The sequence below is a fragment of the Nerophis lumbriciformis genome, linkage group LG10 (assembly GCF_033978685.3).
Source record: "Nerophis lumbriciformis linkage group LG10, RoL_Nlum_v2.1, whole genome shotgun sequence".
Taxonomy (NCBI): domain Eukaryota; kingdom Metazoa; phylum Chordata; class Actinopteri; order Syngnathiformes; family Syngnathidae; genus Nerophis; species Nerophis lumbriciformis.
This window is the reverse complement of record NC_084557.2, coordinates 23,848,765-23,861,385: the sequence shown is the minus strand read 5'-3', so window position 1 is coordinate 23,861,385 and position 12,621 is coordinate 23,848,765. Positions and strand designations below refer to the sequence as shown.

Genomic DNA, 12,621 nt, shown 5'->3' with positions numbered 1-12,621 from the left:
ATCTAGGGTAAGACTGTCAGGCTTGCCCCTGACAGTTTGGTTGTGTTTTAGTTTTTCCTCTGTGTGTGTAGTATTTGCTGTCAGCGCTCTTGTTTTGGTTCTGTTTCCTGTTTGTCTCCCTGAGTGCTGTGGCTGATTGGCACCTGGCCACACCTGGTGTCAATCAGCCAGCTGCTATTTAAACCTGCCTTCCCCTCCAGTCAGGGCTGGATTATTGTCATTGTCATTGTCGCTAATACTTGTTGTCACTACTACCTGTCATAATACTTGTCGTTGTAGCTCTGTCTACTTTTGTTCACTCTGCTCATGTCATAGTTCCTTTGTGTCACAGTAAGTGCTATTGTTTCTTGTCCACAGTTAGCCTTTGAGCTATTTTAGTTTATAGCCAAGTTTGTTCTCCGCCTTGTGCGCGCCTTTTGTTTGTACCCTTTTGTTTGGTTTTGGTTATAGTGTAACCAAATTAAATCATGTTTTCTCGCTCAATGCCTGCCATCATCTCTGCATCTTGGGGTTCGTCACCAACAAACTCTGACAAAGACAATTAAGAACATGTTCTTATTTGCAAAGAGGCAGAGTTTACATGAGATGTTGAAGTGTGACGATATTCTCTCATTTACCAACAAACAAATTGCGATATAGAACGTGCTCAACAATTTACGAATGCTTTTAACGTGTAGGCGTGAATATGTTGGGACATAAATAAGTGCTTAAAATGGACCAAGACGTTTTAAGCGTAAAACATACACGGAGAATGTCTGCAACCTGTGGACGACAGAGCAGACAGTGGACAATAAGGAATCCTTTGGTGGCGTTTCTTTCTATAAATATAATTATTTCATACTATTATTGGTTATTAATAATAAAAGGGTTCAGTAATTTGATAATGAGCTTTGAGTATGTGCTTTTACTGCCATATGGGGTCTACTCTTAAGTCTCTGGTATAAAACGAGTAAAACATCAATACATTATTTGTTTTCCAATTTTTTTTGAAAGTCTGTGCTTTTTGAGGTTACAATAAACTTTTAAAACATTGATAACAAATAAAATCAAAAGTTTATTCAATATTAATGGAGAAAAAATCTCAAAACTTTGCAACTTTTGCTGCAATTTTCTGAAAAAAACTGCCGCTGGTTCAGGCATTTTAGTCCGCGACGATGACAAAAAAAGACTGTGAAATCCTGGAGGGTCTGATTAAAGTTGTGATGACAGCAACGCACTAAGCACAAAGTACACCCATTTCTGTTTAGTGGCAAAGGGGCCGAGGTGTCAGACAAGAAGAGGAGGGGAAGGTGCAAAACATGTTGCAGAGCCCTGAGTAAAAGGCTCTTGCTCTTTGGAAGTCACCAAAGTACAAGGCATGGTGGAGCTATACCCAATTGTACATAAATAGTACACATACAGTACATCAACTTACATCATTTGTTGTAAGAAAAAAAAACACAATAAGTGCTGTCAGTGTGACAGAGTGAAAAAAAAGGTCACTATTGTCAGAAAATGACAATATTGACATGACGGTTGATGTGTAGTTTGCACCAAAGTTATTCATACGCTGGCAAAACTTTTACATTTCAGTGGAATTACTTTGTTAAATGAGTGGTTTCTGGCTGGAAATGACACAATAAGCCGGAAATTAGACACATAGCAAAAGTTATGGGTGTCTCGATACAACTTTTTCACTTCCTATCAATACCGACATTGGAGCTTTGAGTATCGGCTGATACCTGTATTAACCCGCTACGATATCAGCATGAATCATAGAACATTATTTTATTATTTTGTAGTTTGGAATGTTAGAAGAGGTTAGATCAAGTAAAGTTACTCAAACAGAGAACAATGCAAAACACTAATGTATTTATTAAATGGAATTGACTTATGCGGTCTTTAAATAAATTAGTGTGGAAATGTGTTTCATTTAGTTAAGATCATGACACAATAAGTTGAATGATCCAGATCCGCTTGTTAGTGGATACTTGCGCTTCTGCCTTGGAGACTTTGCATCTGTAAGTAATATGCAACTTTAATTATTTGATACTAGTTTACATTGACAAATGTTATTTTAAACTGCAATATTGTGAAATTAAGGACACTTATTACGTATGTCTAGCTTGTGTGCTACTTTGTGCGGAGCAGATGGGTAGCTGCTAGCTCCTACTTGCTTAGAGCCTACCTTATTTACCTTTTGTAAATGGTTTTATTAAAATACAAGAAAAGACCAACCTTGTGTGTTTATTAGACATTTAACTGTTAACTGGCTGTCCAGCTTTGCACAAGTAAACATGGTGCAGAACTGCTTGTATCGGAGATATCTGAGATTTTAAATGAAAGCCGATATCACTCAATACTTGCTTGTTTTTTTTTTTTGCTGATATCAGACCGATAAAGTATTAATTGTATTTTTATATATTCATTCACTTTCTACCACTGCCTTTTTCAGATGAGTTTGGAAGACTTGGGTCACCAGAAGTCATCCTGTTCCAGTTACGGCCTAATCTAGAGCAGTGATTTTCCACTGGTGGGTCAGAAGCCCAACTCATTTTCAATAGGTCTTTGTCTGGGGAAAAAAACACTCACTTTTATTTTGAATGGGATTTCTCATGCAGTTGTCGATCGCTTCTTAATATTCATGCAGTTGGCGACTACTCAGTCTTCGATAATCTGTTCATAGTCTACTGCCATTAAAATGTTGAATGTGTCTAATGTCTCGCTAATGGTTGGCGCGTATACGGGATTGTAAATGTAAATTAGAAAAGAGCTAGCACATTTGTTTAAAGACATTTTGTTTCTGATGAAGGTCACAGAGAAATTATTGCACCTTATAACTGACATACTTTATTTCTGTTTATTATGTTCTGTTCTGCAGTGGTTTAAAGTACCTTTGTCATATTGGGTGTATATATATATATACACACAGTACAGGCCAAAAGTTTGGACAGACCTTCTCATTCAATGGTTTTCTTTTTTTCCCATGACTATTTACATTGTAGCTTGTCACTGAAGGCATCAAAACTATGAATGAACACATGTGGAGTTATGTATTTAACAAAAAAAGGTCGAATAACTGAAAACATGTTTTATATTCTAGTTTCTTCAAAATAGCCACCCTTTGCTCTGATTACTGTTTTGCACACTCTTGGCATTCTCTCAATGAGCTTCAAGAGGTAGTCACCTGAAAGGGTTTTCACTTCACAGGTGTCATAGTTTTGATGCCTTCAGTGACAATCTACAATAACATAGTAAATAGTCATGAAAATAAAGAAAACACATTGAAATGAGAAGGTGTGTCCAAACTTTTGGCCTGTACTGTGTACACACACACACACACACACACACACACACACACACACACACACACACACACACACACACACACACACACACACACACACACACACACACACACACACACACACACACACACACACACACACACACACACACACACACACACACACACGTATAAAATAAAAAATATAAAAACAAATGTTGAATATCGGATTTATTAAAAAAGAAGACAAATTATTTAGGATATGGATTTTCTGGTGTAAATGTAAGAACACTAAAACTACAAGGAAAATCTCCTCCACCGTTTTTCTGGCTATGAATTTAAATGACCAGATATAAATCCACTTCAACTCTTAATTTTGCCAGGGTATGAATGATTTTAAATTTAAGTATCCAGGCCAGTGATGTCCCGTGTCACAATTACTAAACGATTAAAAAGCAGTAATGTCAGGATAAAGAAATGTTGACGCTAATAAAACAAATCTTACATGCAAGCTGTGTTTTTTCTTAAAATGTAACTTTGATATTTTAGTATGCAACCCTGTGTGTAAAAAGTTTGGACACCCCAGTCCCAGACACACCAAAGCAAACCAAGCCATAAAACAGTTATTCCAGAAGAATTAGGAAAACAGACCCATAGATTAAATAACAAAATATGGGTTAGGTCAGTGGAAGAAGGGATGCAGAATCACATTAGACTGAAAGTGTTTCAACAAAATAAAATTAAAAAGTTAAGATGCAGGGATTCAGAGAGGTCTGTTATGAAAGGAAAAGCACAAAGAAAGCCGTGGAGAAGTTGCAGGGACCTCCACCTTACAGACGCTTCCACAACCCAACACCAAAAACAGCAGCTTCAAACCCAAAACAAGCCAGGATGGAAAAAAGTATGGGATCAACAGTTCCGGTAACCAAGGAGGGAAGTGAGAGGAGCAGAGCTGGATGGACGTGGGAGGCGGCAGGGTCTCACACATACACACCCTCTGGGTTGAGACTGGACACCAGGGGATTCTGCAAGTTGCGCGGATGACCCAGGAACTGTTTGGCAGTGGGACGAGGCGGTGATTCCGCTGCAGTCATACCACTACCTGAGGCAGAATATAAATAAAACGATTATTAGCAGAGTCCAAAGTATATACCTTATTATTACCCTATCATATCGGACTGCTTTTAGCTGTCAGGTAATAAAAAAAAAATCCTTAATTAGGATATGTAATTAATTTAATTAATCTATTTTTAATTTCACCTAAAAATGCTGAAAAACCCCCTACATTTGAGATTTTTCATTGAAATTCATTACATTATTATAGAGTTAGATATATAAACAAAACGATGGTGTTACAAAGTTATTTATTGTTTTAAACAGATGGAGTCTGTTTTATTTACTAAAATAAAACATCAGGTCCATATAAAGTGTTGAAGTTAACACAACAAAAACATTTTTCTGAGCAGTAAGTATTGAATGTTGAACTTGCTGCTGTTCCTCTGCTTCAGAGAATATACAATAAATAAAACAGACCCATCAACAACAGTGCTAACATATGTTAATATTGGTTAAAGAAAAAACATTTAACAAATAAATGTTTACATTTGTCACAATTGATGTTAACTTTCTTAAAATGGATCAGAGGAAATGTGAGTTTTGATTGGCTTTCCTGACTGTCAATCACATATGTCTCGTACATGTAGTAATGTGCAACATATCTCATATGTTTAATATAATGCACACATTACTGTACATGCAATATCACTATATTGATTTTAAACAATGTGCACATCATTGTGCATGTAATATTTCACTATATTGACTTTAAACATAATGCACACATCATTGTACTTGTAATATATCACTATATTTATTTTTAAAATAATATACACATAATTTTACATGTATTATATCACTATGTTCATTTTATATATAATGTACACATAATTGTACATGTAATATATCACTCTGTTCATTTTAAATATAATGTACACATAATTGTACATGTAATATATCACTCTGTTCATTTTAAATATAATGTAGACATTGTACATGTAATACAGCAAGGCATAATTGGTCAACAGCCATACAGGTCACACTGAGGGTGGCCGTATAAACAACTTTAACACTGTTACAAATATGCGCCACACTGTGAACCCACACCAAACAAGAATGACAAACACATTTCAGGAGAACATCCGCACCGTAACACAACAGAACAAATACCCAGAACCCCTTGCAGCACTAACTCTTCCGGGACGCTACAAAATACACCCCGCTACTTTTCAAACAGAGTATAGTACCGTTTTTGATTCATTAGTACCGCGATACTATACTAGTACCGGTATATCGTACCACACTACTACTACTACTACACTGTGGGATGGTATTCCAGAGGCAGAATCTGGACTAATCACTTAACATAACGGTCCTCCAGATGTTTCCAATACTGGAAACATCCGGAAGAGACATTTCTCCATATTTTGTGTAATATATAGATGGAAAAATGGTCTACTCTACGCTAAAAACAAGACAACATTCCAACTTATACAAACCATAAACACAATTCTGATATCTTTAATGTGAATATTTTACACCATTTATTAGATATATTTCACTATATCCCTAGTTAAGGTAATTCATCTCAATTAATGCAATCATTTCACTCTCCTGTGTTTCATTTTGCCGTTTAGCACCTTACTTCCATTCCTGTATCCATCCTGCAGAAGATGTGCCAGTTCCAACTGTTCAAGTTGCTCTTGAAGATCCGTGCGCGAGTGGCTGTGCGCAGGCAAGACGCCAGCTTGCTGGATAAACTGCTGCAGGTTACACTGCCGCAGATCCTTATTCAACTCCTCCAGCTCCTCATGTTTGCCCTGGCATGGAAGGAGCATATATAAGAGGACAACGCACAGCACACAAACAGTTCAATTCTAATTATGAAATGTTAAAGGACATATGAGATATTAGCCTTCTGTAAATCATTTTTTCTTTTGTCGTGGGATAAAAACAACCATGTTATGCAAACCACCAATGTCCACTGCTGAGGACACAGGTACTCCTTTTTTATGGAGGGAAAGCCTCACATTACTGATGCAATTATCCACCACAAGAGGTCAGCAGAGTGTGCTAGACTCTTCCAGGCAGCCATCTGCAGTGAATTATTACTTCAAAGCTACCATATTTCATTACCCTCCAACACCAAGATGTAAACGATGCTGGCTGACCTGACGCCAGTCCCCAGACAGTTAAAGATAGATTTTGTTCTCATTCACCCTCTGGAGGAAATTATAGTTATTGAAAATGTAAGCTTGAGAGATCGATTCATTGTCTTTAATTAGTGTGTGGGGGGAAACAGCAGGCTCCCAAACCTCTGTGGCGAGTGTACCTGTATGTGTTTGTGTGTGATCAGACCAAGACATCCTGCTGCAGTTCACACCTGCAGGTCTGCCTCTATTAATCTAATGACAGAAAGGCTGAGCTCACTACATACACAGAGTTCCACATTCTATGTATGTTTAATGTCATAGGCCAAACATGAATCTTTCCTGCCCTGACTGAGTGACAAACGTATGCTTACTAACACTTGAAACACTCAAGTGTGTGTGTGTTTCGTTTCAAAAAGAAGCCTCATAATTTGGTCTGTGTGGGCTATGTATATAATTATACTGATGACTATGACAGAGCCCAGTACCAGAACATCAATCAGGTCCTCCAAGGGAATGACTTGCTCATACGCAAATGAGCTCATAATTATTCTTTAATCAGTTTTGCAACCAGTTACGATCGGAGCTCCCTGGGACAGGACACAATCATTGACCGAAAATTTCCCATGTACCTTACTTACTTCCGTCAAGTAAAACATTCCAAATCGACAAAACGTAAACACGTCACCTCCGTGACATGGATACCACAGTCTCTGGTTACACGTGGATTGAGAAAACTTTAAACTGGGTTAGGCTTTTATTGATATAGCTGCACCTATGACAACATCAAGAGTAAAGCAAACAACGGACTATGATTAAACGAGGCCATCCAATAAAACAAAGCTTCTGTGCTATAAAACAATTCTCTTTAATTCTCAAGACGCTACAGTACACAAATAGTTTGATATGGTCATGTGTAATAGTATCACCATGAGTAATGGGTTCAGAACATGCATACAAAAATTACACTTGCCAAACTGGATCAGCAAGATTCTAGTGTTCCGCTTATAACATATTTCATTGGAGGTTAGAGCTGAGTACACTGTACACCATTGATAGTGTGAATATTGTTAGTCCAAATGCATATGTTCATGTTTTTATTTCACTCAGTAATACTTTGGTAAATGTCTCTGCGCTGGTATGTCTGCTGCAGTGCGCGGTGAGGAGAGGTACAGTATGTTTTGGACAGTCTAGGTAGAAGAGGGTCTGTTCTACACTGACAAACAAAACATCTAAGGCTACATGGGTTTACAGCCCTTTTTCCAGAACTAAGACCTCTCTCCTTACCTGCAGCAGAGACTCTGCCTTCCCCAGAGCCTTATCAGTCTCAGATAGTTGCACCTCTAACTCTGTTCCATGCGTCTCCTGGCTCCAGAGCTCTGCTTTCACAGCATCAAGTGATTCCTCTGGCCCTTTGCTTTTGGCCTCCAACTGACTTTCCTGCTGGATCTCTTGCTCCAGCTGTGTGGAGCGCACAGAGAACTCGTGGAGACGCCTTCCGCAGTCATCCAGCTTTGTGTGAAGCTCTCCTAGCTTTCTCCTCATTTCTTGCTCCCTCTCCGTCTCAGCTTGAAGCTCTTCCTCCCAATACTGCTCGTGGGCGAGCTCAGCTTGGTTCTTCCGCATTGTTTGCTCCAAAGTGTCTAGCTCCTCTTGGAAGTGGACGGACATGGGGGAAGGACACGGAGAGGAGCAGTGGCGCTCTCGAGTGTTGGACTCCCTTTCTAGGGTTTCTAGCTGTTCTTCGATTGCCCTCAGTCTTTCCTGCTGCTGAAGAACCTTCCTAAAAACCTCCTCTTTGGATGGGCCTATTGGTGGCGAGGGAGATGGAGCATGATGGGTAGTAGGGATGGGAGAAGATGAAGGCGAGGCTCTTTGCTCAGGCGAGTCCCGAGGAGACCTCTGAAAAGGTTTGGCTCTGTGAGAAGTGGATGGCCCCAAGTTAAACGTGAGAGATTTCTTGGGCTGGTTGCATTTTGAAAGGTCCTGCTCAGGATATTTTGGCAGGGGGAGAGGGCTCAGTTTGTCTTGTTTTGAGCCAGGCCCATCGCTGCTGCTCGGGCCAGTGCGACGTAGGAAGAACTGAACCTCATTCCCATGCTGGCCTAACTTGGCCACAGACTCAAGGGGCCTTTCTGTGGCAAGTAACTGTCTCTCTGTATCCCGAAGACGTTGAATCAAGACATAGCGACCGGTCTGACCTGCGAACAAAGATGAATATATACATATAAATATATACATATACACACACACCAGTGTACTGTAAGCCAATGAACTAGTTATATGCATACCATAAGTGTAAAAAGCAATGTAGTGCTTCACGCTTCAAATACTGCATATTTTTTTCATTTTTATTTTGTACTTTATAAAAGCATATTCTAAATGTTTAGAGTGCAGTATTTGTCCTATTTTCTGTTAGTATTATTTTGTGGGGATCGTCAAATATTTTCCAAGCACGTCTTCCATTTCCGGATTGATGGGTAAACTCAACTATGTAAACAACATGGCGCTAATTCTGGTGCTACTCTACCTTCACCGCGACAATCTCAAACTGACCACCTTTGGGCATAACAACGTTTTGGATGGACTCTATCTTCAGCTCCTGCCTCATCAATACCAGCTCCATATGGTGAGACTTCGATAAACGCAATAGCAAAAGACAACAGCAGACAGTGGCATCGGACATTCGGCAGCACATCAGGCTAACAAGACTGCTATAAATTATTAACAGCCGTACAACCAAAGTGGAGATCAATTATTATGATACACTACATCTTCGACATCAATAACACAGATTTGGCTTGAGCGATGTGGAATGACAATGCAGTCTTGCAATGCTAACACAAAGTGCTAAAATCAAAACTAACTATAGTAGCTGCGAGTGTCGAGTTGACCAAGTTTTTGCAGAAAAACAGATGTTGGTGGTTTAAGCACATGCAAGCCCAGTTCTAACTTAGAGGAATTCCCCAGGATGTGACTAAGTATTTCCACGTTGTGGCCATGTTGTAGTAGTGGCCTGGGCTACCGGTGAGTACACACTGTACTCTACTTAGAGGGCTCTAATAATGTGAAAACAAATTAAAAAGGCAGTCAACAGTTGCTTACACTCAAATTATGAAAATATTTGCTTCATTAATAATGATTCTACTTCATGGAAATTTATCGCAGTCATGTCCGGTTCCAATCAACCGCGATAAACGAGGGACAACTGTAGTTTATTTACAAGTAAAATACCTTCTGGTTCTTCAAGGTCAGTAAAAAATTGGATTGTTTTCCTGCTAACTCCTCAATGTGAGGAATATTAAGTGAAAAAATTACATCAGATGCATTATGATAGGCCCTGATACCTCTAAACATCTGCCTCTGAGAATAGGAGTAAGAGTCTCCCAACATGTAAAGATGTTCAAATAAACTGAAGTTTCCACAAGGACCTTGAAATTAGGACAAACCCTCCCTAATGGCTCAGTAGGCAGCTCACTCATGGAAGGAGGAGAGCTCTAAATCTGGTCTTATGTTGTTCAACGCTGCTGCTTAAACGCAGCCAGAGGATACATCAGCAGGCTTAAATCCAAAATGACCTAATGACAATTCAATGGAGCTCTTTGTTTATCTCAAAGCTGCAAATTTAGCATTAAACATTTTGATTCTTGGTTTGGTTCACAATTTCTATATTTAACCATTTTTAGAACGAATGGTTTGCTATAGTTCCGTTGAAGAGGAACTATACTTTGTTTTACATGTTGCCCATCATTCACAATCCTTATGTGAGACAAGAACACTTGCATCTCTCTTGTCTGTGCGTTCTAAATAGTATGAGGCGGCTAACAACGCAGGTAATGGGAGTCATCTATTCTGCCTATGAAGCCATCTAAAAAAAACATCCAAATGAAAACAATGCTACATTTGCATGCCGTGAACTGCATAGTAACCAAGGTATAGTGATATTGTTAAGAGCTAACAGACAGGAACTACTTTTGGAAACACAGCACCTTGCTCACAGAAAGTAAACTTGCAACTAGCTGCCGCTGTTGCTGCTGAAACACCTCTGAGTTTGTAAGAGTTAATGCTCAACCATAAATCATGCCATGCACCTGTATAGTAGAAAATTATAGCCATAAATCGAGAAGTTGGTGAACTTTCAAATTGAATTTAGACCAGAAGACATCGCTAGGAAGACACAGCAAGATGCTCATTTCATCTCAGCATTTTTTTAATCTGAGAAGTGAGGATTATTCTGAATTCATCATCGAAACGGAAAGACGAGATACAACCATTCCATCAGTCGGCATCCCATTGAGAGCTGAAGTTGTAAGTACCGGTTTTGTAATGTTTGTAGTTTGTATTTCTTGTTTAGCACTTAGCAATAGTGCTACATGACGCTTAGTGTTTCACTCGAGCTGGATCTGCTTTGCGCCCAGCTTCTAAAACTCGTAATTTATCTTTCATTTTTTCCAGGCTTAAAAATATTAGGTTCTTGATCCTCATTTGGCTTTATTTAGGTTATGCGTATGGCCAGGAAAGACGTTCCTGTAAGGCTTAAAATGAGGTAAAGTGCCTCTTGCTAGCAGCTTTTGTATTTAAATAAAACATTTTTTAAATAATTTTATTTTTTAAAACATTTTGAATGCACAGAAAAGACAAGTAACTTTCTAACCTTCATAAAATATTTCCATAACTTTTGGGATGATACATAGACTTACAATTAGTTGAATGACACCTCTGTCATGTCCTGAGGGGTCTGTATCACTTTAACTGGCACTTAGCAAGTTTGAGGAGGGTGGCAGGACAGGATCAACATTGCCAATAAAAAGCCACACGTGATAATTCGCAGTTCAACACTAAAATCTCTCGCCGGTCTTTTTTGCTTTGGACCTGCATCTGCATACGTTCTTGGAAGTAGCGTCATGTTTGTAGCGCAATCCAAGATCATTTCTTGATGATCTTGGATTGCGCTACAAACATTAGCATAGCCATTAGAGACGTAATAGATGTGCCAATATAACAGTGGACGTCATGTCAGTATGACCCAATATGCGCTAGTCCTCATAGGAAATAGGGTCTTTTTCTGGCAAAATACTACGACTTTGGTCCACTGGCGCCGCTAAAATCAACCAAAACTAAAAGTTATCAAGTGGGGCTTTAAAATACCAGTAGCATGGTAAAACCTCTATATTGAAGCAATTATCATATATATCTGATTTATAACACTAAAATAGTAGATAGATTTGATCAAAATAATATCGATCTCATGGAGATTACAGAGCCATTTTGAGAGTTAATTAGCAGTCACTTGATCCATGACGCGCGCAGGGGACCACAGTTCTCTTCAATAATAACAAACCTAATACTCACGACATATTTCCTCAGAGCCTAAAGTGATTATTTTTGGACTAAATATGATCCAGAACCTTATATTTTTTAGCCCGAACACAAGAAGGATGAGCAACAAGATTTAAAAGCGAAGTGCTTACTGGATGGAGCTTTACTAAAACACGAAGCATCATGTAGCAGTGTTGCTCCGTGCTAAACAAACAGTTACTGCACAATGGCCGCTTTCACTGGGATGCCGATCGACGGGACGCTCACATAATCCAGTTTAGATGAAGAATCAAGCACAATCCTCACGAAAGAAACAAAGGTGCTGCATCAAGCCTCTTTTTGTGTCTTTTTTAATGGCCACATTCGTCTACTATCCAGGTGAAAGGCATGAATTATATTGTAAAATTAACTTTTACCCAGTTTGACATGAAGCAAAAGCAGTGTCAAGAATACAGCAGCGTAAGCTAGCAGTTAGCTTACTGTTATTAATGCAACGCTAAAATAGGCCGTCTGCGTTAGCGCTTATAATAACAATATCGCTATTACTTGGTTAATATTCAGGTCACGAGATGTAAATGGGGGTTTCTAGATGATTATTTAGGGAACTTTATGGGTGCAACAGAGGACCCTTGATCTGTTGACTCAGTTGTTAGTTGTTAATGTACGATTTTGAATGCATAAATGTCTTACATAGGGATTGTGAATGATAAGCGACACATCTCTTTCCAATTTTTGCATATTTCCAGTATCATTGATCTCCTGCTAAGGGCATAGTGCAGAGGAGTCTCCCACGTGACCCGGAGATTGCCGAAGACATTCGGAGCGGAATAT

General features: G+C 39.0%; 1 protein-coding gene across 3 annotated transcripts in view; it reads right to left on the bottom strand.

The window, feature by feature from the left end:
• rassf7a (Ras association domain family member 7a) overlaps positions 1-12,621 on the bottom strand; it is a 68,870-nt gene that overhangs the window by 2,233 nt on the left and 54,016 nt on the right. For all 3 annotated transcript variants that reach the window (XM_061969992.1, XM_061969994.2, XM_061969993.1), the window contains 3 exons: positions 7,759-8,672; positions 5,967-6,141; positions 4,260-4,367 (listed from right to left, as the gene is read on the bottom strand). In XM_061969992.1, coding sequence (XP_061825976.1) covers positions 4,260-4,367; positions 5,967-6,141; positions 7,759-8,672 — 1,197 coding nt within the window. The remainder of the gene's footprint in view (positions 1-4,259; positions 4,368-5,966; positions 6,142-7,758; positions 8,673-12,621) is intronic.